Source organism: Anastrepha obliqua, chromosome 1 (genome assembly GCF_027943255.1).
Source record: "Anastrepha obliqua isolate idAnaObli1 chromosome 1, idAnaObli1_1.0, whole genome shotgun sequence".
NCBI classification, from domain to species: domain Eukaryota; kingdom Metazoa; phylum Arthropoda; class Insecta; order Diptera; family Tephritidae; genus Anastrepha; species Anastrepha obliqua.
The window spans coordinates 104516161-104539175 of record NC_072892.1 but is presented as its reverse complement, the minus strand read 5'-3'; the positions used below and the strand labels follow the sequence as shown (position 1 = coordinate 104539175).

The window sequence follows — 23015 nt, the reverse complement described above, 5'->3', positions numbered from 1 at the left end:
TTTTCGTAGCCTGATCTTAGATGTATCTGGGAAAGTGCCAATTGTGCCCCATTATTTCGGCCGCTAAAAGTCCCTCCCAATAACTTGATTGTTTCTTGCGCTGTGTATGGCTTGTTGCATCATCTTGCGAGAAAATTTACAGTCTGTGTCAGAAGAAAAGCATCGGTTTTTTTTCTTGTAACTTCAAGATATATTTCGTTCTGCTTTTTGCTGCGTAATACTCCCACTCAAGGGCTACGACGCCAGTGCTAACTCAGATTAGTGTCGTGCGAAATTTTTCCGTAAACGCAACGAAACAAAAATGAGTGAGAAGTACACGAAGCGTTTCGAGGCGGTATTTTTAAGCACGCAATAGAAAGGTCCGAAATTATCTTATGCCGCGGCTGCAAAAGTAATTAAAAAATCAAAAAAGGTTTTTGTGATGTGGAATCCGAGCGCGGCTTGAAGCGAGTGACGACCAAAAAGCAGGATAAAGTGATCGTCCAACTTTTTAAGCGGGAATCTTCTTTGCGACTACGCAAGCACGCACACTCTTTGCTAAAAAGGGAATAGAGTGAGTATCAATACCATCGAATATCGACTGAAGTAGGCGAACATATCGTACCGTCCCACATCATCAAAACCACTGCTCTCAGAAAAAAACATTGAGAAACAACAAAACAAGAGAATGGCGTATTGTTTTGCGATAATTAAACTAGAACATTAAGAAATTAATTAAAAATGATAGGAATTAAAAAGGTTTAGACATTTTATTTAATAAAAAAATCTTCAAAATTGCTCCATCAATACAATTCCTGCATTTTCTGCCAGCTTTGCGCTCTCACTGCACTGCACTACGCTTTGGTATTTGTCAAGTAAAAATTACAAGATAGAACAACACGTTAAATTTATTAGAACTTATTCTGAAAGTGATCGATCTTTAAGAACACATATCGTCAAATTCGTTATTTTTCTGGTGGAAATAATCATCCGAATGAGTCGACAATTCCAAGTTTGGTGAAGAAATTTCAAGAAACTAGTTCTGTAGCTGATAAAAAAAGGACTGGCCGATCCAACTGGACGTTGTGATGAGAATATTTCTGCTGTAGTGCAAAGTGGTGTTGCTGAACAACTTTCAACATCGATATCTCGACGTTCACAACAATTAGGCATTCGTGAATCGACTGTTTGGCGGTATTTACCTGTAGAAGTGCTGATGATGTTCATTTAAATTATGTAATTTTTCGCATATAATTGATAAGAGGCGTATTTTCAATAAAAATAGTCAAGCCTGAAAGAATCTAAATTTTTTACATTTTTGATTTTAAAACAACATCTAAGACCCTTTTATATTCGGAGGTGTGCCATTGCCTGTCAAAAAGTGACCGTTAGTAGGAAAAACCTTTTCAATCAGTCGGTGTTTCATACCCACAGTTAGTTTCGAGTCCGGACCTTTTGAAATGGTATTCACGCACCAACTCAATCAGCTACGACAGCCCACAAAATTCCCGATGCAAAATAACAGGGATTCATCGAAGATATGTATTTTCACAGCGCTAAGGCACTTCGAAGCTGATAGAAAGTACATACATACGCAAAATAAACTCCATTGCCATTTTCGACTGACAATACGCAATATTACTAATACATAATAGGACTATGAATAAGTTCGTGCAGTTTTACAACAGATGGCGTAACTTGATTATTATCCCATCGATCCACATTTCCAAACATTCATTGAAGAGCTACTGTCGTAAGGCACAAACGTCAGTATAAGTTTTTTATTTGAAGCGTAAACAACAATATTTTTACCACACTTGAAAATGTCGAATTTCGTGCCAAATAATGTGTTTTTGCGGGGAATTCTTCTTCATTATTTTAATATGAAGAAAAAAGCAGCCGAAAGTCATCGTATCTTGGTGGAAGTTTATGGTGAGCATGCTCTAGCTGAGCGAACGTGCCAGAAGTGGTTTGCACGCTTTAAAAGTGGTGATTTTGGCTTGGAAGACGAAGAACGCGAGGGTGCGCCGCCAAAGTTCATGGATACCGAATTGGAGGAATTGCTCGATCAAGATCCGGCTCAAACGCAAGAAGAGGTTGCAAAAACTTTGGGAGTTGATCAATCAACCATTTCCAAACTTTTAAAAGCCTTGGGAATGATCCGAAAGGTAGGCCATTGGGTGCCGTATGAATTGAAGCCAAGAGACGTTGAACGCCGTTTTATGGCATGCGAACAACTGTTTCAACGGCACAAAAGAAAGGGTTTTTTGCATCGAATTGTGACTGGCGATGAAAAGTGGGTCCATTACGATAATCCAAAACGTCGGGCAACGTATGGATACCCTGGCCATGCTTCAACATCGACGTCGGCGCAGAATATTCATGGCCTGAAGGTTATGCTGTGTATCTGGTTGGACCAGCTGGGTGTTGTGTATTATGAGCTACTGAAACCGAATGAAACGATTACGGGGGATGTCTACCGACGACAATTGATGCGTTTGAGCCGAGCACTGCGAGAAAAACGGCCGCAATACGCCGATAGACACGACAAAGTTATTTTGCAACATGACAATGCTCGGCCACATGTTGCACAAGTGGTCAAAACATACTTAGAAACGCTCAAATGGGATGTCCTACCCCACCCGCCGTATAGTCCAGACCTTGCGCCATCCGATTACTATCTCTTCCGATCGATGCAACATGGCCTGGCTGACCAGCACTTCCGTAATTACGATGAAGTCAAAAAATGGATCGATTCGTGGATTGCGGCAAAACCGACCGAATTTTTCACAAAGGGAATCCGTGAATTGCCAGAAAGATGGGAAAAAGTAGTAGTAAGCGATGGACAATACTTTGAATATTAAATTTGTAACCATTTTACGTCAATAAAGTTTCAAATTTCGAAAAAAAAACCGCACGAACTTATTCATAGTCCTATTATATACATCCTCATGAGGGTAATTGAGTGTCGGTAATAACCAGACACAAGCGACTGGTAGCTGCCCAATCCCCTCGTGTCTGCCCATTCAACTCGTACCACAATTTCATGCGATTTTATCATCTAGCTACTGTAGACGGAGGGATTGAGTATATGAAAATCAAAATCATCATTCTCAACATCCTTCCACTCTTCCTAAACTCATTCACAACAATGTTGCAGCACTTAGTTAAGAGGGAAATGGTTTGTTTTGCCGTTTTGTTTGCTCAGCCAAAGTGGGTGGATGGAATGGTAAGTGGTTGTTGGTTCCAAGGCAGTGTTTTTTTTTTTGTTTTGTTTTGTTACAAGTACGCTTTCCTGTTTTGTTATCTTTGATTTTTTATGGCCATTGTCGCTACTGACAATGGAAAGTGTCGCTATTAAACATTTGTTCGGTGTTAAATTTCCAGTTTCATTTATTTTTTAGTATTTAAAAAGCTAATGAAATTTGGACGAAAAAATAAAACAATTGGTATTTTATAAACATTCGTTTTGTAATTTAATATGCTATTCAATTGGTAATTCTTTGCGAGTAATTGTAATAAACAAGGACTGCATTAAAACATCAAGTGGATCCTATAGAAATGTGGTTACATCCCCTATCACTTTTATTTTTATATTTTTGTTTATCTACTACCGTTTCTTGAAAAGACATTGACAAAAAGGAAATTAGTACCCAAATATTGGGATTGATGCCCAACCCTGTTAGATAGTTATTCGCTCTTGCTGCAGCTCTAGAACTATCAAGTTTATATTGGTTTACACCAGCTCAGTTTTAAGTAATCTCTCCTGAAAAATCTATTTTCCAAGTTCCTAGAAAGTTCCCATTTGGGTAGCAAAAGCTACTCGCAATAAGTTCATTAAAAGTCGAAACAATAAAAAGATGTTTCTTGTTTTTTGCGTACTCAGTATATGCAATCTCAGTCCCTTACGACTAGGTTGTAGTTTTTTTTTTTGTTTTAAGGCCCAGAAATGATGCTATTTCGACGGAATCGGTTCAAAGAGAGAAAGAAATCCTCTTGGGCACGTGAAAAGTAAACACGTAAAGAAGTATTTAGTATCATGCGCGTCTTCTTCACATTTTAAACTTATCACAGACGAATTACCCTACAGACAGGTTAGAATCAAATCAGATGATAGTGGCCACCATATTTATGTTCACGGCTCAAAGCTGGAAAATGCCACTGAATCGGGAGTGTACTCGGAACAATTATCCTTAAATTACTCCTTTGAACTCCCAAACCGGTGTGACGCCATAGACAAAGCATCGAAAACGATAAGACTTACCTCCGGCAAACCTTACCATTTTTGTTGATAGTCAAGCAATGATCAGCGCACTGTCCTTAGCGCGCATCAATTTAAGATATGTAAAAGAATGCAAGGTCGACCTTGCTTATACAACAACACATTACCACACTTAGTTGAGTCTGCGGCCACTCTGGAGTGGAGCGAAATGAAAGAGCGGATCAGTGTGGAAGGAAAGACTCTGAGCTTGATCTTCAGCGAGTGGTAGAAAACATTAGCGTTCCTCTTAACGAACTGTACAATGCGATTGACTTGAGCGTAATCGCGGAAACTAATAGAAGGTGATATCTGACTACTAACTGCGGGGTCTCCGAAGCGCTCTTGCCAAAATTTGAATCATCAAAGGACAAAATGTCTGCATGGACTCAACAAATCAAATACCAGCGTCCTCATAGGTGTTATAACGGGTCACTGCACTATTGGCACCCTAGCCGGTAGAATGGGTCTACCTCATGATGTGAAGATAAAGAAGAAATTGCGTCGGAATGTTCCGCACTTCAAAGAAACCGTGTCAAATACCTTGGCAATTACTTTTTAAGACATGTAATATTTGCAAAATGTTTCACTGGAGGGTTATTTGCCTTCTTAAAAAGATCTAAGCGGTTTAAGCAACTTAGTTAGGGAATGAAAAATTAATGCAAGTATAACAATGGGGCTTAGGGCCAACGAGTATCTTGTTTTAGAGAAGCCACTTGGTTAGCCTAACCTAACCTACCGAAAAACCTTATACCCGACTTTGATATAAATTTCATACATTAAAGTTGGGCACAACATTCTGTCTTTGGTGAAGATTCATAAAGAATAGCCTACTACGCACATTGTTGGTATACCATCATAGGGTTTTGTATGAAGTAGGATGATATGGGTGATACTACATATCTAACATAAAACTCAGTTGTGGAAGATAAATATTTATGATAATCGTAAGAAATAGTGTTAAAAATATATACTCGCACCCACCTCGCATCCAGAAATATCAGCTTCAAATCCATACACGCACGAAACATAAACATATTTGTATGAAGTTTAATTTCCGTTATCGCAGACGAAGGCAGGGAATGACCAACAGCAACGAGACCCAGATTTTGTATACAACCCCCATGACCGTCGCCATAATCAGGAAATATACGCGCTTTCAGATAGCCAGAACAGTGGATGACCTGAAAAGCAAACATTTTTATATTCAAATTCCAGCTAAAGAAAACATAGGTGAAAAAGCTAAAAAATCTAAATTATAAAACACTTTCAATTCTACGCACCTTATATCCTGACGTTGTGAGTCCAGCATTGCGTTTCGCCAACACACACTTCATGCGCAGGAAGAAGGATTTTTGTATTTCAATCGTATGCGAACCCCGATCACTGCCGTAACTGCCGTTCGGGCTGCCAATGACGGTCGCATTACCGGTGGGTGGATTGCCGCTCTGTGTTAGATGCAATGAATTAATAAATGCATCCTACAATAGGAAAATATAAAATAGAAAAAAAAAGAATGCCGAACCGATCAGGTCACTATCACACACTGAGCTTTGGCGTACATTGGAAAACTTACTGGATTTTGATACATGTAAGGATGTAGTGAGAGTATCGCATTCATCTCCTCCTGATCGTGGGTATGAATATATTCAAATATCGAGTTTCCAGTAAGCTCAACCTGCAAAGAGTGCAATAGAGGTGAAAAATTATAAACAAGTTTGAAAATTCGTCAATTTTTTTTTTAATTTTTTATAAAGAAATTTTTTGATAAAATATGATTAGCTCTTTGTGGTGAAAATGTGTGCTAACGACAAACTCGGTTTTTTCGCTATTCAGAAATGCAAATTTTCTGAAACTGTAAAGGAACAACTTCAGAAATATTCATTTGCATATTTTAAGTATAGAAGAGGCACTAAAAGGAAATTATGCGCATAAATCAAGCGTTGCAATGTGTTTTACATATTACCGTGTTCAGCGTACTATGGGCAAAATCAGTCAATTTTTAGCCAATTTACTATATAGCAGCTAATCGAAAAGAATTTTTCAAAACGATTTATCAAGATAGTTAATGGAAATGTACTTGTAATAATTTTAATAATAATTTAATTTAATTTTTTATCAATTTTATATTTTTTATGTAATTTTGAAAGGTGAGGACTGATACTAGATTGATAATTTTATAATAAAAATAATAACTATAAAGTTAAAAATAATAACTATTTATATTGCCTGCCAAGGGAAGTTAGGTTAGGTTAGATAGTGCTGGCTGGTCAGTAAAAAGATCTCACTTAGACCTCTAGACCAGTGTTATCTATTTGAAGCCGAAGATATTATTTTATGTAATTCTTAATGCATGTCTTAACGAGTTTTAACAGGCCGTTCAGGCTTTTGTCAGCTATATCCTTAAAGGATGGAAAATATGCTGATCCTAGGAGCATTTTTCGAGTCCTACGAAGAGCAGGGCAGTGGCAGTGGTGTTCCAAAGTACGCCTAGCATTTGCTTCGTTGCATGTGTTACAGGCAACGCTTTGCACTAATCCCATTTTGGCTGCGTGATGTGGGGTGAGACACTGTCCCGTCAGTGCTCCAACCGCTAAAGGAAGTTGCTGGCAGCAAAATTCTAAATTATTCCGATAACTTTCGGATTACGAGACGCCACGATTTTTTTACGTAGGAGTGATCTATGGCCAGCAACTCCAACCTTATCGATGGACTTTTGATTAGATTAGAGCTGCGACTAATTCTCGTCTTTCTCCCACTAATCTACGACACAGTATTTATTATATGTACTTATGCATCAAGCTAAGGTTTGAAAACTATCGATCAATTTTAATTAAAAATAAATATTAATATACTAATTCACTACACTGGAGCTCACCTGACTTAAACCTAACTGCACGGATGCCGTTTCCGAGATGTACATAATTTTGCCATCCGGTGCCACAACAAATATGAAACCATCCAATGTTTGCAGCAAATGTGATCCAAGCTCTTTGATAGAACCTCGTTGCATTGCCGTTGAAGTGCCCCACGCCTCGCCCAAACCTAAATGGAAAAGGAAAAAAGCAAAAAAAGTAGAAATAAATTTGTGATGATGGTGCTACATATAAAACAAAAAAAAAAAAAAACAAACGAGAAAAAGTCATTTTTAATGATTACAAAAAGGCGCGACGTAAAACGTATGCCAGGAGAACAATCCACTCATACTCTGTATATGCGCGCCTCAACACTAGCGTTCGCCCTATGCAACTCACTACACCGCTCAAACTCTCTTACTCACAACCCATGATGACGTATAAATATTATTCCCAATTAAAGTCATCAGCACAGTGGGATACTCGTATACCTTTTGTGTCACAATTCAACGGATGTTTCAGGCGACCGCGCGACGACGTTGCGGTGACAGCGAACAACAGGGTGGGGATACTCAGTTTCGAGTCGCCCACCGGCAGCGATACAAACGCCCGTTGGTAGTGCGAGCCTTCGCTCGTCGGCTGGTTCTCACAGGACTAACAATACTATGTTATAAAGGCTAGTCGAGCCGAGGCAGATACATACATATGTATATGTATGTGCATATGTTTGTATTGGTGTAAGAGAGTGTGAGGCCAAGCGGAGGGTAGCACAAAATAAACACAAGAAGGTAGAACAGCAAAAGTGTTATGTCCCGTTTTTTTACGACGACATTGTTGTTATCGTCAAAGCTCGTTGTATTCTGTTCTTATTGTAGTACTGGTATGAGTGCATATTTTTTTTCTTGTTTTTCCTTTTTCTTACGCCCATTTGCTTATATCTCATGACTTGAGTCACTTTTATGCTTTTTATATTTTGTTGTAATATTTCTTTTATTTCTATTTTTTCTCAAGTATTATTGAAATAATTATTGCAATAAAAAGGCACAAAGAACATTGAGAGAAAAAAAGCAAAAGAAGTATCTTCAAGTTGCACAAGCCGCCCTGCTTGGCTTTAGCTTCCGCCCCAGTACTTAGTAGTTTAGATTGAGAAAAGTGTTGCCAATGTGTAACATATGTTTCGAAACCTGCTTGTATGCTTGTATTTTGACGATTCGTAGACTTTAGCTCAGCAAAATTTTCCCCACCAGACTACACAATGCACTGGAGGTTAAATGTGTATGTGTAGCTCTTCTCGTGTGTGATTACGTGGGCGTATTTGTTATTGAGGGCATATTCTCACGTATTCTCATTGTTCTTGATTACTCTTAAATAAAATCGGTTTTTTGAATTTAACTTTATAGCAAAGGCACATGAATTTATTTAATACTCCCTATTAACCGACTTGTGTAGATCATATAGCAACCCTGAGTATAATATTAGAAGGAATCAATGAACTGCAAGAGCTGCTGCATCTAGTTTTTGAAGATTTTGAAAAAGCATTTGATAGTCTCAATCGTGACAGCATATGGGATTCACTTGAATGCAGGCGTATACCGGTTAAGATATGCAACCTAATAACCTTGGAGTTCCAATGCTGGAGTTCCAATGCTGTCTCCCTTCCCATTTCTAGTTGGTATCAAAGACATCTTAAATGCTGCTCCCGATAAAGAACTAATGAAATACCTCCTGTCATCAAACAAACAGTCGGTGCAATCGCGTGTCGACAGGTTGTAAAAGACTTCGTTTATCTAGTAACCAGCATTAACACCCATAATAATACGCGTTAGGCATAGAGTTTTAGCATTCAAAAACCACTAAGTTTCGTTCCAGCGCGTACTCCTTTTGAGGTTCTAAAGCTAAATGAAGCTACGGTAGATATAATACAGAAGGGGCAACCGCTATCCCGCTCCCATTGAATTTCATTAAATCAGTAGATTTTCTGACGTGCCAATTGGGGTTTTATTTTAATTTAATAATTGTATTATTTTTCATTTTTATAGCTATTAACGAGCAAATTTATCATCATCTTTTCACAATCTTGTAATCTATCATTCTTGAAATGTAGCTTTGCATGAAAAGCCGCACCGGTGCAGAAGTACATATCCCACGTATTCTACCACTACACAGCAGATGCAAGGATTTGATAATTCGGCTGATAGAGTCAAATGCGTTTCTGCGCGACTACCATTCCGTAGATATCGGGTTCGAAACCCGTTATGTGCACTAAACACCAGAATAATAAAAAAGGTGACTCCTCAGCAGTCAATGGCAAACCTCTGACCTCCATGAAAAAACTCCTCATAAAAAAATGATTCCTGGAGGAACAACATCAAAGCATGCACTACAAATTGTAGGATCAACAGATCCAAGCACCAAATAAAGGGTGTACCATCAAGATTTGTGGCATATGAATACTATACTAGAGGTCTTAGCAGAAAATCAAGAGCGGCAAAAGATTTTGCTATAAATATTGTTCCTAAATAATTTAATTCTGTACGAATATACATTACGGTATGTGTAATTAGAGGCGTCTATCATGGGAATCATTGACAACCCAGTATGCCTATCTTACCAGTCCACCCGCCCACAAACTTAATCTAAGTGGGGGGATGAACGATGTCTAGTGCAGAAAACAGCATTAGTAGTGGTCAATTCAGCGGGTAGGGTTTTTTAATTATACCAAGTCTGCATCATATTTAGAATTGTTTATGTGTCTCTGAAAACTGCTGAAACAACAGACAAATACTAAAAATAAGATAGCCATATTTTAACTGTTTCGCAATCTACTAGACTTAAGGTTAAAGTCTCTTGATTAAGGTTAAAGTTTAATGTGCAAAAATTAAGTCAGTTACAATAAATTTAAAAAAGAATCCTAAAAGCATTGCGTTTGCAGTTGAATACCTTTGTGGTCGCAAATCTCTACAGGACTAGAAATTACCCAGGAACATTATCAAGTGTTATTTCGGCCAACCAAGACTTCCACTTAATTTCCTTTTGTGCAAGTACATTTTTTTGCGAATCGAAAAACAGATTTTCTTAATATACGACTTTTGCACTTCCAACAAAAAGTGACGTCCTGCTGAGCTCTATAACAATTACAGGGACACACACTTTTATTGAGTTATATATGTATAGGTGTATTAACGTATGTTGTATCGCCAGCCATCAGCGCTCTCCTGTAGCACACACCACGACGACCTTAACACTTCATTTAGCATAGCCGGCGGGAATTTACACGCTTAATATGACTCGTGGCTGCACTGTTTAGTGCTGGTCGACACCCGCCACCTACGTGTAAGGCGTGTGTCACTGTCAAACGGTCAGTCAAAGTGAAACCCATCGAGCTTTGAAATTTTTCGCTACGGATAATAGTCGCGCGCCAATTGTTCCAATTATAGTTTAATGAAAACAACAACACACTTCCAATTGTTATATGAAGCAAAACAAAATAATAATAATAATGATGATGAGGAAAATAAGAGGCAAAACTTTCTTTGTGCAAATTTAATAGAGGTTTAAAAACTTTTCGCATTGACATTTGCTGTTCGTTTTTGCTTAGCTAAGCCCAACTTCTTCGTTATGACGGCCGTAGGCAATCTTCGTGTATTTTTTGGTATACTCGTAAAGGAGTTTAGTCGCACACTCAAGTCAACGGAGAAATTTCACCTATTAGAAAATTATACTTAAAGAATTGCTTGGAAAATACATTCAAGCTTTCTAAAGTCCTCGAAAAGTACTTCTCTAGAAACCTGAAGCACGCCCTTCGAAATGTTGGATTTTTGCATGGGACGAGTTTAACAGATTCTGCCTTTATTGTTGTAAAAGCGTTAAAGATTCACCATAAATTTTTGGATACTGCTGGTGAAGTAACAGCGGCCGCCGTAGCCGAATGGGTTGGTGCGTGATTACCATTCGGAATTCACAGTTTTTTCTAATAGCGGTCGCCCCTCGGCAGGCAATGGCAAATCTCCGAGTGTATTTCTGCCATGAAAAAGCTCCTCATAAAAATATCTGCCGTTCGGAGTCGGCTTGAAACTGTAGGTCCCTCCATTTGTGGAACAACATCAAGACGCACACCACAAATAGGAGGAGGAGCTCGGCCAAACACCTAACAGAAGTGTACGCGCCAATTATTTATTTTTTTTTTTTTGCTGGTGAAGTAACAGTCTTTTGTCGGATGCAAGTACGGCATCTTCCTTAGATCAAGCTATTACAGATTCCATGCGTGATGAGCTGAGATTAGCTCCAGTGTCTCATTAATACTCCCGTAGGCCGTAGGGTGTTTAGTCTAATCCACCTGTTTAAGTATAAATTCTAGTCTTTCGCTCGACTTGTGAATACAGAAAATTAAAGGAAAGTTAATTGCTTGAACTTGGTTTATGAAGTTCTGCATCTTCTCTTACTTGTTTGGTGCGGTAACCGATTAACTGCCAGGTGGATTACACAGATACCTACGGAACAGAAGCTTTTCTTAGAGAGAGTTTTTCTAGAAAAATGTCAGAGACTGTTCCAATTTACTTATTTGATTCAATTGAAGATTGAAATTTCTCAATCGCTACGACATAATTGGCCATAGCTATCATTTCAACATTGGCCAGAGTTCAGTGTTGAAGTCTTTCATTTGGTAATTTCTCGTTTGGATGGTTCTCGTTTGTTGGAAGAACGTCATGACTCAAGAAATCAAAAATTAGGGAATTACCATTTCAAAGTTTTCAATTGTAAGTAAGGACACATTTTCATCTAATGAGATACTGTGCATAAAAGAAGAGCTGATGACCATTTCTTAATACTTATCTAGAAAGACTTTGTTTGGGCTCTGACGATTTTCCAGCAAACGAGCGGTTCAATCTCAAGCGCTCTCGGATTTTTCGGTTTAGTTGTAGGTATCGGTTTGCAAACTCTTTTTAAATCACATAAATTAAAAATTCACTTAAATGGATATCCAGTTAATAGCTATAAAGTTTATAAAAATTTCTAACTGTCTACCATGTATCTTTAATACCTAGACCCCTCTCACTCAAGAATGATAGATTGTAAGTTTGCCACATCCGTGAGAGTACTTCTAGCTGTGACTTAGCACTTCAATAAACAAGAAAGAGAACAATTGTACAATACAATGAATAGGTTGATAAGCGATATGGTTGAAATACCACTCTGACACTCCCCAAGTAGCACTAACGCGCCGTTTTGATACCATGATGAAACCTCCAATGGACAGATATCTACAACCAACCAGAGCTGTTGATGTAGTGAAGAAGATTGATGGAACTTAGGTTGGCGCACTGCCCAAGGCTGTCGAAGAAAAGAGCACCCAGTGACTTTAATCATGTAGCTGCCAATTCTGGAACAGAGAAAGTTCTCAACAGTCTCCTTTTCTGAAAGGTCCCTACTGCTTCTGCAATGGGGGTTAAATGGCAAACCTAGCTTTGCCGCGTGTATACCGATCATCCAGTGACTACGACTTTCTGAGTTCGCCGTTTATTGCATTGGAGCTAAAGAGTTTTTCTCGCACACTCATCAGCAATTTGATTTCCCTCTTTGTTCCTATGTGTTGGAACCCAGATCAGAGAAATTTTACCAACACACCCAGGAGATTTCATCTCCTCCTCACAGGAGTTGACTAGTTTGGATCTGCACCATGGCGTCATCAGAGCCTTGATCGCGGCTTCACTATCGGAAAAAATGTTAATGTCTCCCTCGTTCTCACAGTCCCTAAGAATTTTGCATGCCTGCAGGATCGCAAAGGCAAAGAATGCAAATATTCAATCATTGTGTCAGCAAATCAGCTGGTTTTTCGGCAGGCAATGGCAAACCTCCGAGTGTATGAAAAAACTCCGCCTCAAAAACCACCATTTATGGCAAAATATTAAAACGCACACACAATGGGAGGAGCTCCGCTAAACACTCATTAAAGGGTGTAGATACGTTCTTGGAAACATCGTGGAAAACTAAACCGTGTAAAGCGATCTAAAGACGATAAGGAAAGTCGAAAATATGTTCATTATAATCGTGTAAAATGTGATAAGAATTAATTAAATTCCAATTCAATTTATTTTAGAAAATTAAAACGAAAACATTAATTAAAAATATTCCTTTTTCACCCTTTTTACGTGTCTGGCCGAGCTGCTCCTCCTATTTGTGGTGTGCGTATTGATGTTGGTCCACAAATGGAGGGACCTACAGTCAAGCCGACTCCGAACGGCAGATATTTTTTAATGAGGAGCTTTTTCATGGCAGAAATACACTCGGAGGTTTGCCGTTGCCTGCCGAGGGGCACCGTTCCATTTGAGCACCATGCAAATAGAGGTACTCCAAGGCAATGCTTAAAAACGTAATAATTAATGAATAGAGCAAAATTGCCAAAGGGAATACTTCTAAGTTAGTTCATTCCATGCCACACCGACATGCGGAAAGGTCATCGCACAAGTTAGTAACAACTTTTTTTTTTTGGTAAATATGAATACTTCAACCGTATATTGCAATGTACAAATACTTTTTCTGCTTCATTGAAGTGAAGTTTTTTGTTTTGTGAAATTTAATTTTTAAAGGTGTACTTAGAAAAAAATGTATTAAAAATGTAGAAAAACTACTGACTAAACATTTCTCATGAATATTTAAAATGCTTTAGTTTTTTTACAATGAATTTCTTAACATGTTGCTTTCATTTCATCGTGTACGGATATTTTTTCTGGCAAGTGTATATAAATCAGCTGATTCTGACAAATTCACCGGGGCCAGGATAGCGATTTGCGTTCGCGGTTCGCGGGTATCGCCACCTTCTCTATTCGCTCCTCCGCTCCGCCTCCCACTTGCTAAGTTTTCGTTATAGTTTTTACTTTATTTTGTACTCACCATCGGGAAAGACTTGACGCATTTTCAGATACGATGTTGTTAATCTTATGATGGACGCTTTGTCCAACTGTGATGTAATTGCACTTGGTAGTGGTAGTAATTTGGCCAATTCGAAGAATTCCGCATTTTCCTTTTCACGTCTGGTGCGAGCGGCATTTTTACTCTTCTCCTTCATGGCACAAGATTTAGCTAAGCCTGCAAGCGAAATTATAAACAAAATGTACTTCGTTGTTTTTTATCTTTTTTATATAAAAAAACATAAATATATAGTAATAATGCAAAAGAGTTCATTCCAAACATTTTTTTTATTTTATTTTTTTTATAATAATATACAACAACACACACTTGATAAACTATGCCGATTGCGCTCCATCAACACTTTTTTTTGGAATATCATCTTAGCTTAAGTACTCGATCTATCACTCCAATTCTTCAATTCGCAAATCCTCTACCACTTTACTTGCGCTCAACACTCTTGACTGCTTAAAACCTATTTTGTAACTGTTTCGGATTAAGAAATGCACAACAATTTTAAGAAGCCCTCGCACACTTCCTCTTCTTAGGGAGTGGAATAATCGAAAACAAGTGTATTTACCTGTCTGCCACTTGGTCAGCCATTGGCTGTAATTTAGCAGGTACCTGTATGCGAAACCGTAAGGAATCTATGTATAGGTCCCATAGAAAACAGGTTAAATGGTTTTTGGTAGTATTTTGCTCGCAAAGTCAAACCAATTGACTTCTATGTAACATAATGGTGCATATTATGTCCAATCCCAAAGCAATCCAATACGATCGCATTCACTCATTCTTCTCTTATTTTCACTCATCGCACCTTCCTTACTCGTATCTCTATGCCTGCTGATGGTATTGATTGGCATCAGCACAATTGCAAGCCAAACGTAAAATGTTATGAATGAATTCTGCACACAATAACAAATGCATACATATATACATACATACATTTGTGCATGTATTTTATACATTGTATAGGTATTAGATACAAATACATTGTCTTCTGTGACGTGAATTGTGCGCGTGTCTCAGATGCGCTTGCATGGCTTTTACTATTTTGTGGGCGTCTTGTTGTCTGCAAAATTTGTCTACCTCAACTAAATTGCTAGCGGACAACAGGTGGTCTGCCGTATTATATTCGTATATATTTATATAGATTCAAATATATGTGTGTATGTGTGGGTGTGCACATATATATGTATATTCAAGAATGTGATATGCTATTGCAAATAGTTCATATGTTCGGTCGAGCATAGCACTCATACATAACACCCATACCCATGCACACATATACATATACACAAAAAAAGTTAGTTATTATTCTTGGTAATTTTAAAGTTGAATTGTATGTGTAGAAGGAGTATAAGGTGTAGATAATTGACCTTTCTTGCATTAGTTTTTTATGTATTTTATTTATATCCCACAGTCAAGAAAACGCAGCATTTACTTGTTGGAATTTCGGGATCCATATGAAACGAATTTTTTATATGTACGTATATTTTCCTTACATGTGTATATGTTATATACATACATACAAGTCCATACATACACATATAAACACATCAGTTTGTATATAGTGTTTCTAGACCACCGTTGCGTCTTGGCCACTAGCCTCTGGCGTTTGGCACAAAAATGTGTATGTGAATTTTCCGGAAATTTCCCAATGTGATTGCATACATATATTTCCTTTGTTGATGGGGTTTTTAAATTTTTGTTCATTGATCGATTTCACTTGCCGTACGTGATTTTAGTAAAATTTGCAACATTTTCTAAATGCTTCCAATTCCCATTATTCTTAAGGGAGCAGATGTGCGGAATATTTATGTATCTACATATGTATTATGTATAATGTGAGCCGAAATGCACATTTTCGTTAGTTTAATTTATTCCTAAAAAAATTAAATATAATTAAAACAACAATAAGAATGTTTTGTATCAATGGATGAGTGTTGATTGATTAGTTTAAAATAAAATTGGGTCATAAATGAAATCATGGTTTAGTTTTTGCCTTTTTATTCAATTTTAGAAAATTTGTCCATTCGAAGCACAGTAACTCGAGCAAAAATTAATATATTTAAATAAACTTTTGTACACATATCGCACTTTATCCAAGGTAGTTTGTTATAGACAATGGACAAAGTGGGTCAATAACCACGCCCACTTCCCTTGTAAAATTTCATATAAACAACGAACACAAAAAATGCCACGCAAGTGATTCCACGCCCACTTTTGGGTAAACGCGTATATTTCGATAGCCCCTTAATAAAAATCGCCCAAACTTGATATACGTATTGCGCTCTCCACCTCATTTGGATCCAAGATAAATATTACTGAGATCACGGCCACTTTCTATACATATCGCACTTGTTACGTTAAAGCGTAACAACTCAAAATCTGAACATTTTCAGTAGAGACGAAAAACTGTTTCCGTAAATATTAATAATATAGGTATTACAAGGGAAAAAATATGTAATTGCACGAAAATATCATTAAAAACAATGTAACGGTTGTTTCATTCTTATTTGTTTATTAGTTGCGCTAAAATAACAAATTTTTGAGTGGTTACTCTTTTTCTTTTCTTTCTGAGTTGTTACGCTTTAACGTAACAAGTGCGATATGTTAAGACTAAATTTCTGTCCGGCCGTCTGATATTACATAAGTCCAGAAAAAGTTTAGATATTTTTACGAGACTTAGCAATGCAGGGAAAGTATTAGGTTTAGGAAAAATATTAATATATTCTCGATATGTAGTAAAGTATGGATCAAACAATTTAAAGTTTATGCTCGTTGTCAAGGCGATATTTCACACTAAAAAATTTTAATTTCAATTTTTTGTCTGTCAGTCCTTTTTCTATCCTCAACAGAACCACTTTCTTCGACTCATTCGGACGTCATTTGCTAGCACGTCGTCTGGGGGCGCAAAGTGCCGAAACAAATAAATTCCATTGGGATCGATCAGCTACCTTGAATTCATCCCGCATGCTTCGTCTCCAAGATCCTTTAAGACGACCTCACGGCGTAAGCCTTGTGGATTCCAGTCTAAGGACATTCTGCTGATGTCAGTCGCAAATTTTCGCAAAGTATACCAATCTATCTTCACTTACGCTCGCGAATCTCAATTTTAAGTGCCCTTTGCCTACCTTGGGTGATTATTTGACACCCAGTTATCGGGTTACACCATATGCGCAAGTTGACTCTAAGGCAGCGATTTACATATGAAGTTCTGAAGCTTTTTTTTATTGCAATGGCCACAGACACTCTTTCACGGTCATATAGAATCACTGGTTTTACGTTGGAGTCAAAATTCGTGGGAATCAAAATACTTTTTAGTGAAGCAAAAGATGCTTTGGTTTTAATTATTCTGCATGCAATGCAGTACCACTGTCAAGGGTTATTTGGCTACCTAAGTAGGTAAATTTATTGACATCCTCAGTGGGTTATCCGTACAACGTAAATGCGCCTGGTCCATAACCATTAATGGACTTTGACTTTGTCTTCCAAACGTTTATGCGCAACCCAACACGTTATGCAAGCGTAGCTGCATCGTTGAGTTTGCTTTGCATACCATATGTCCCCTTTGTTGCGATATTAAGGCAATGTCATCAACATAACCGAGATCATCTAATGCTGATTCATTTTGATACTGATTAGGCTACAGATAATGCCTCTGCCAGGTTGAGCGTCAAGGGTATTGCCAAGAATATCATCAATTACGATCATAAACAGGAGCGGCGACAAAATACAGTCTTGTTTCACTCCAGAACACGATTATTTTCTTGACGGACGATTATTTCCACCAAAAAAGTACAAATTTTGCCAAATGTTGCTCTTAAAGTTCGACCATTTTCATATCTAATAAGTTTAAATAATTTTAACGCGATGTAAAATTGTACATCTGTCTATTTGGCAAATGTCAAAGAGGGCACGGAAAAAGGTACCGTTATTATCTGTGAAAATCATATTCTAAGGATCAAAATAAAAAACTTTGCCGAAGGAACCATACCTCTAAAACGAATTCTGATGTTCCCCAATTTCACTTAAATTAATTTTTTCATTTACATATGTTCTGACTAAATAAATTTCTTAAGAGAAAAAATAGATATTATTATAAATAAATAATAAATATTATTATAAATAAATAAATATAAAGAAAAAACATAGCCATTTAGCTGATTTTTTCATGTAAAGGCCAAAAATGATGATATTTTGAAATTGGGGAACATCAGAATTCGTTTTAGAGGTATGGTTCCTTCGGCAAAGTTTCTTATTTTGATCCCTAGAATACGATTTTCACAGAGCAATGAGCGATTTTTAAATCGACCCGCCCTAATGCACATTCATATGTATAGTTTTTCTTCTTCTTCTTAATTAGCGCGGTAACCGCTTACGAGATTTTGGCCGAGTTTAACAAAGCGCGCCAGTCGTTTCTTTCAAGTGATGTTCCCAACGCAGAGGTGGCCTTCCTCTTCCAATCCAATTCCGCATCCAATACTTTCAGAGCCAGATCGCTTGTATTCATTCGGACGACATGACCCAGCCAGCTAGCTGCTGGATCTTTATTCGCTGCGCTATGTCTATGTCGTCGTAAAGCTCATACAGCTCATCGTTCCATCGCCTACGATATTCGCCAAAAATCTTGCGCAGAATCTTGTGTAGTTTTTACTTAAAGAAATTTGTTGATTTATAGCCGTTTTTTTTTACTTTTGCTCAAAGAAATGGATGACTATGTATTTTTTATTTACTTTTTTACGCTCACGATTGTTAATGTTTCTTTATTTATTTTTCGATATTTATGATATTTGATATTTTCAGAAACATTTTACGCTCAATGGCACAATAAAGTATTTTTAAAAGAAAATTTATTATGTATCATACAGAATAATATCAGCGTAATTTCATAAGTTCATTCATAAGTGCTTGTATGTTTGTACATAAGTTTGTATAATATATAACCACACATACAGAAGTATACAATTTAGTACAGACAACCATCGCTACATCGCTCCAAACACACATCTGTATGTGTAGCAAAGGGAATATAAATTCCTTAAATAATTTTCGCGAAACCTCCAATGTAATTCACATTCATTGCGTCACTGTACATCATAACTTCCCATAAAAATAATACTAATTCGCTGAATTATTGAGCACTGCATTATAACGTAGCTGTCCTGTACCGGAATGACATTTGCATTTCCATTCAATTTGTACAAATCTAACAATTTGTTAGCCTTAATTCGCTGCCAGTTTTTTTCATCGACCATATTTTTTTTACAATAGGTACATATACATATGTTTGTAAGTATATAAAATACAATGCCATAAAATCAAAGTACCAACTAAATGACCTTAGGGAAGGGCATCAAAAATCACATCAGGCTATATAAACTTCTATGATACGGCGAAAATAGGCCAGTTGGCAAAAGTTAATGTACTTCTCCACACACACAAACGAACAGATACGTACATATACGCACACTCACTCACTTGTCCTAAAAGCAAATAAACAGGCGGTATGAAATCCAATAAGCGGCGCACTTTTGCTACAATACCAGTAGCAGTGAGAACAACAACAGCAACGTTGAGTTACCGGAAGAAACATATTGTACGGATATCAGGAGCAACAGATTTCCTCAATGGTTTTAATCCTAAAGAGCCGTCGCACACTAATCCGCCACTCGAATGCGCCAACATGTGCGCGGCATCTCCGACATTACCGCCACCATCCAACAACACCAGCGGCGCGGCAGGGCAGAGCGCGACAGAGGCAGCGGCGTTAGCAATGTTTTAATGCCACTCATCGTTCATCCGTTGCTTTCCCGCAGTGGCAGTTTGTCGGCGCTTCCTTCATCATCATTAGTTGTTGACATGCCAGACTTACCGGCGGTATTGGTGACTTCGACACAGCGGGCATTCACGGTTTTTACGAGCAATTCATTCAACGTTTAGTCTTCAAATGGAAAGCGGAGATTTTGGTTTTCAGCGGGCGTACTATAAAATGTGTGAGTGTGCTTCTTTTTACTCTTATAACACTTTGAAAAATATTTAACGTATTAATATTGCTGCGCATAGACAGATTTAGGCCGAGCTTATGCGGTAATTTAATGCAAAAAAATATATATTTTTTTATAAATAGTCATTAATAATTTTTTTATTCAAATTTTTTGAAAAAACATTGTTTTTTGGAATATTTGAAAACATTCCACCTCAGATTTCTTGCTAATTTTTTCATTAATAGCTGAGGCTATACTCAGCAATCCTTGAAAGTTATTTATTTATTTATTACTTTGAAACTCTCCAGTAGCAAGAATTTCGCATACACATACATATAAACATGTTAACAAAGCTACCAGACCACCGGGAAAGTTGTCCTAGATCCTCAAAGGCTTTTAAGTAGTCCCTGATTAATTTGGCAATTTTATGCACTTCGGAAAGGATTATTATTGCAAAGAATCTTTTTCGTGACAGAAATACGTATATTTCTTGATTGATGGTTCACCCCAGAATTTTAATTGAATCCCAGACTTATGTCTGTATTTTACGCGACAAACACTGAATATCGAATTCTGGGTAGATGTTGGACCGATTGTACAAGAGTAACATTTTAAAATCAATGCAAGATTAAGCACCTTAGAAGGCATTGAATTCTCTCTCCGGAGTATTTGTGTATACGGACCATAATTTGTAAATGATTTATCGCAAAGGCAGCTGCTGCAGACAAATGGGTTGTAGCGTGGCTAGCATTCGGCAGGGCCCCGAGCTCGAAACCCAGTATAGGTATAAAACACCAAATAATAGAAAAGAACTTTTCTAATAGCGGTCGTCCGCTGCAGACAATGGAAAACCTCCAAATATATTTCTATTATGAAAGAGTTCCTCATTAAAAACCATCTCCCATACGGAAAAGGATAACAGGTCTCTCCATTGGTGAAATAACATCACATCAATAAATTGGAGGAAGAGAAGCTCGGCCAAACACAAAAAAGGGTGTAAGCGTCTTATATATGTATATATGATATATTTTTATCAAATATACATATATATGTATATATCACAAATAACATATCCTTATTTGAACTGGCCTATCAGAAACCCAATGAAAGTTCTCAGACACTGCCGACTACATTTCCGAAGCTGAAGCGCTAAACCTTTTTAACCATAAAATTATATATTATATTTAAAGGTTATTTTAGCTCGCAGTTTTCTAAATATCTTCTTATTACTTTGCTTAAGTCTCATTGACAATTGGAGCTCTCGGGACCAAACTACCTCTCTCCAAACCGCGGCGGGTATTCGAACGATGTCATTCCTCTAGATGTAATATCAAATAAAAATAATATTTTCGTTATTATCTCACACTTATGTAGCTTGTTTTTATTCCATTTATTCCACTCGAGCCGTTGGTTTAATGATAAACGAAAATAATTCAAAATACATGAAAATCTCAAATTTGAAGGCAGAAGAAAAGTATCCAATACCTCAGTCCCTGCTTACAACCTTGAAGTTGTGTCAAATTTCAATTATCAATTGAATTGATGAGCAACAGCAACGATATGAAGGTCACCATTAAGAATAGACTGATGGCAGCCAGCTGTGCCTCTTATGCTAATATTAAATTGCTCAAATTGAAATCTCTCTCAAGAAAATCTATGCTTTCCATATACTCGTACGTGCATATGCTCGTATCATGCAATGGTGAAGCCAGAGCTTGCATACGGTGCAGAGATTTGGTCCTTGACTCGGAAGAAGAAAAACTTCGGATCTTCGAATGTATTTTTTTGAGAAAAATGTTTGATCCCTTACGAGATAACAAAGGCGGGTACCGAAAACGGTATTATAACGAACTAATTGGCCTATGCAACGGCGAATACGTTGGCAGGCAGCCAAAATGGGGATCCCTTGCAACATAGTTATATACTACAATAGTTGTAATCAACCGGAGAAAAAGAAAACTGTCTTCCATTTCCTCTCTGAATGTCCTGCCCTATGGAAGGCGAGGATGTTAACCCTTGGAAAACCGCTTCCTAAAAACCTCGAAAACAATGTTATAAAGTTTCTCAATCGTACAAACTGGATATAACCGTGAAGAAATAATCGTATACCTTGTTTGTAGAGAGGATGTGGGAACGAATTGGTACAAAGCACTAATTGGATTCTTGGTAAATCGCCACTTCAACCAGCCAACCAACCAACCAGTAAAGCAATCATCGTGGGAAGCAAAGGCAGACCCCAGCTGACATGGCTACTAAACATCACCTTAAAAGTAAAATACTGGAAGATGGAAGCTCTCGACTGAATCATATGGAAGAAAATAGTTGAAGAAGCTAAAGCTCACTCGAGCTGTAAAGCTGATGATAGATGCTGATCTGAAGCATTTTAAGTATTATATTTTCATTGCCACGGGTTTTTTAAGTGGCAGATTCTAAGACCACCACTCAACATATTATTGAGAACTCATTATTAGCTTACAAACTCCATCACTCTTACTATTTATAACATTTTTCAGACTCACTCAGCTGCGTCTTATGAAAATCATCCGAGCGGTACATAAATACCTATTTTTCCAATAACTGGGCTTATCTTGATAATAACGTCTTAAATGATGGACTCCGACTTGGCTTCACTTGATGTGTCCAACTGGCACAGATTAGCATGAGAAGGAAATGAGTGGCACGCTTTGTTAAACTTGGGCCAAATCACTTAAGCAGCTATCGCGCCAATCAAGAGGCAGTAGAAGAAATGGTGGATTCCACATTACTTGGCACACCCGCACAAAAAGAGCGAAGCGGTGAAATCATATTTCCTGGAGGACAAATTTACACTCCCATGGCTTGAAATGATTCAAACACTAAAAATTCGTCCCAATTAATCGATGTTTTCATGCAGTATTTAACTAATTGCGGTAATTAACGTTGACTCTATTTTCAGTCTTGAAAAAATATAGAACCGTGACACCTCAGGTAAGCAAATTATACCAAACAGCGCATTTGTCGGCGTGTATTAGTTGATGAGTCAACTGT

General features: G+C 37.5%; 1 protein-coding gene across 7 annotated transcripts in view; it reads right to left on the bottom strand.

Moving 5' to 3' along the window:
* Positions 1–23015, bottom strand: part of LOC129253500 (protein single-minded) — a 95356-nt gene that overhangs the window by 10073 nt on the left and 62268 nt on the right. For 6 of the 7 annotated variants that reach the window (XM_054891904.1, XM_054891907.1, XM_054891910.1 and 3 more), the window contains 5 exons: positions 13984–14178; positions 7116–7282; positions 5814–5915; positions 5521–5718; positions 5222–5421 (listed from right to left, as the gene is read on the bottom strand). In XM_054891904.1, the coding sequence (XP_054747879.1) occupies positions 5222–5421; positions 5521–5718; positions 5814–5915; positions 7116–7282; positions 13984–14158 (842 nt within the window). In that variant the 5' untranslated portion in view covers positions 14159–14178. The remainder of the gene's footprint in view (positions 1–5221; positions 5422–5520; positions 5719–5813; positions 5916–7115; positions 7283–13983; positions 14179–23015) is intronic. The other variant, XM_054891905.1, reaches the window with a different exon arrangement.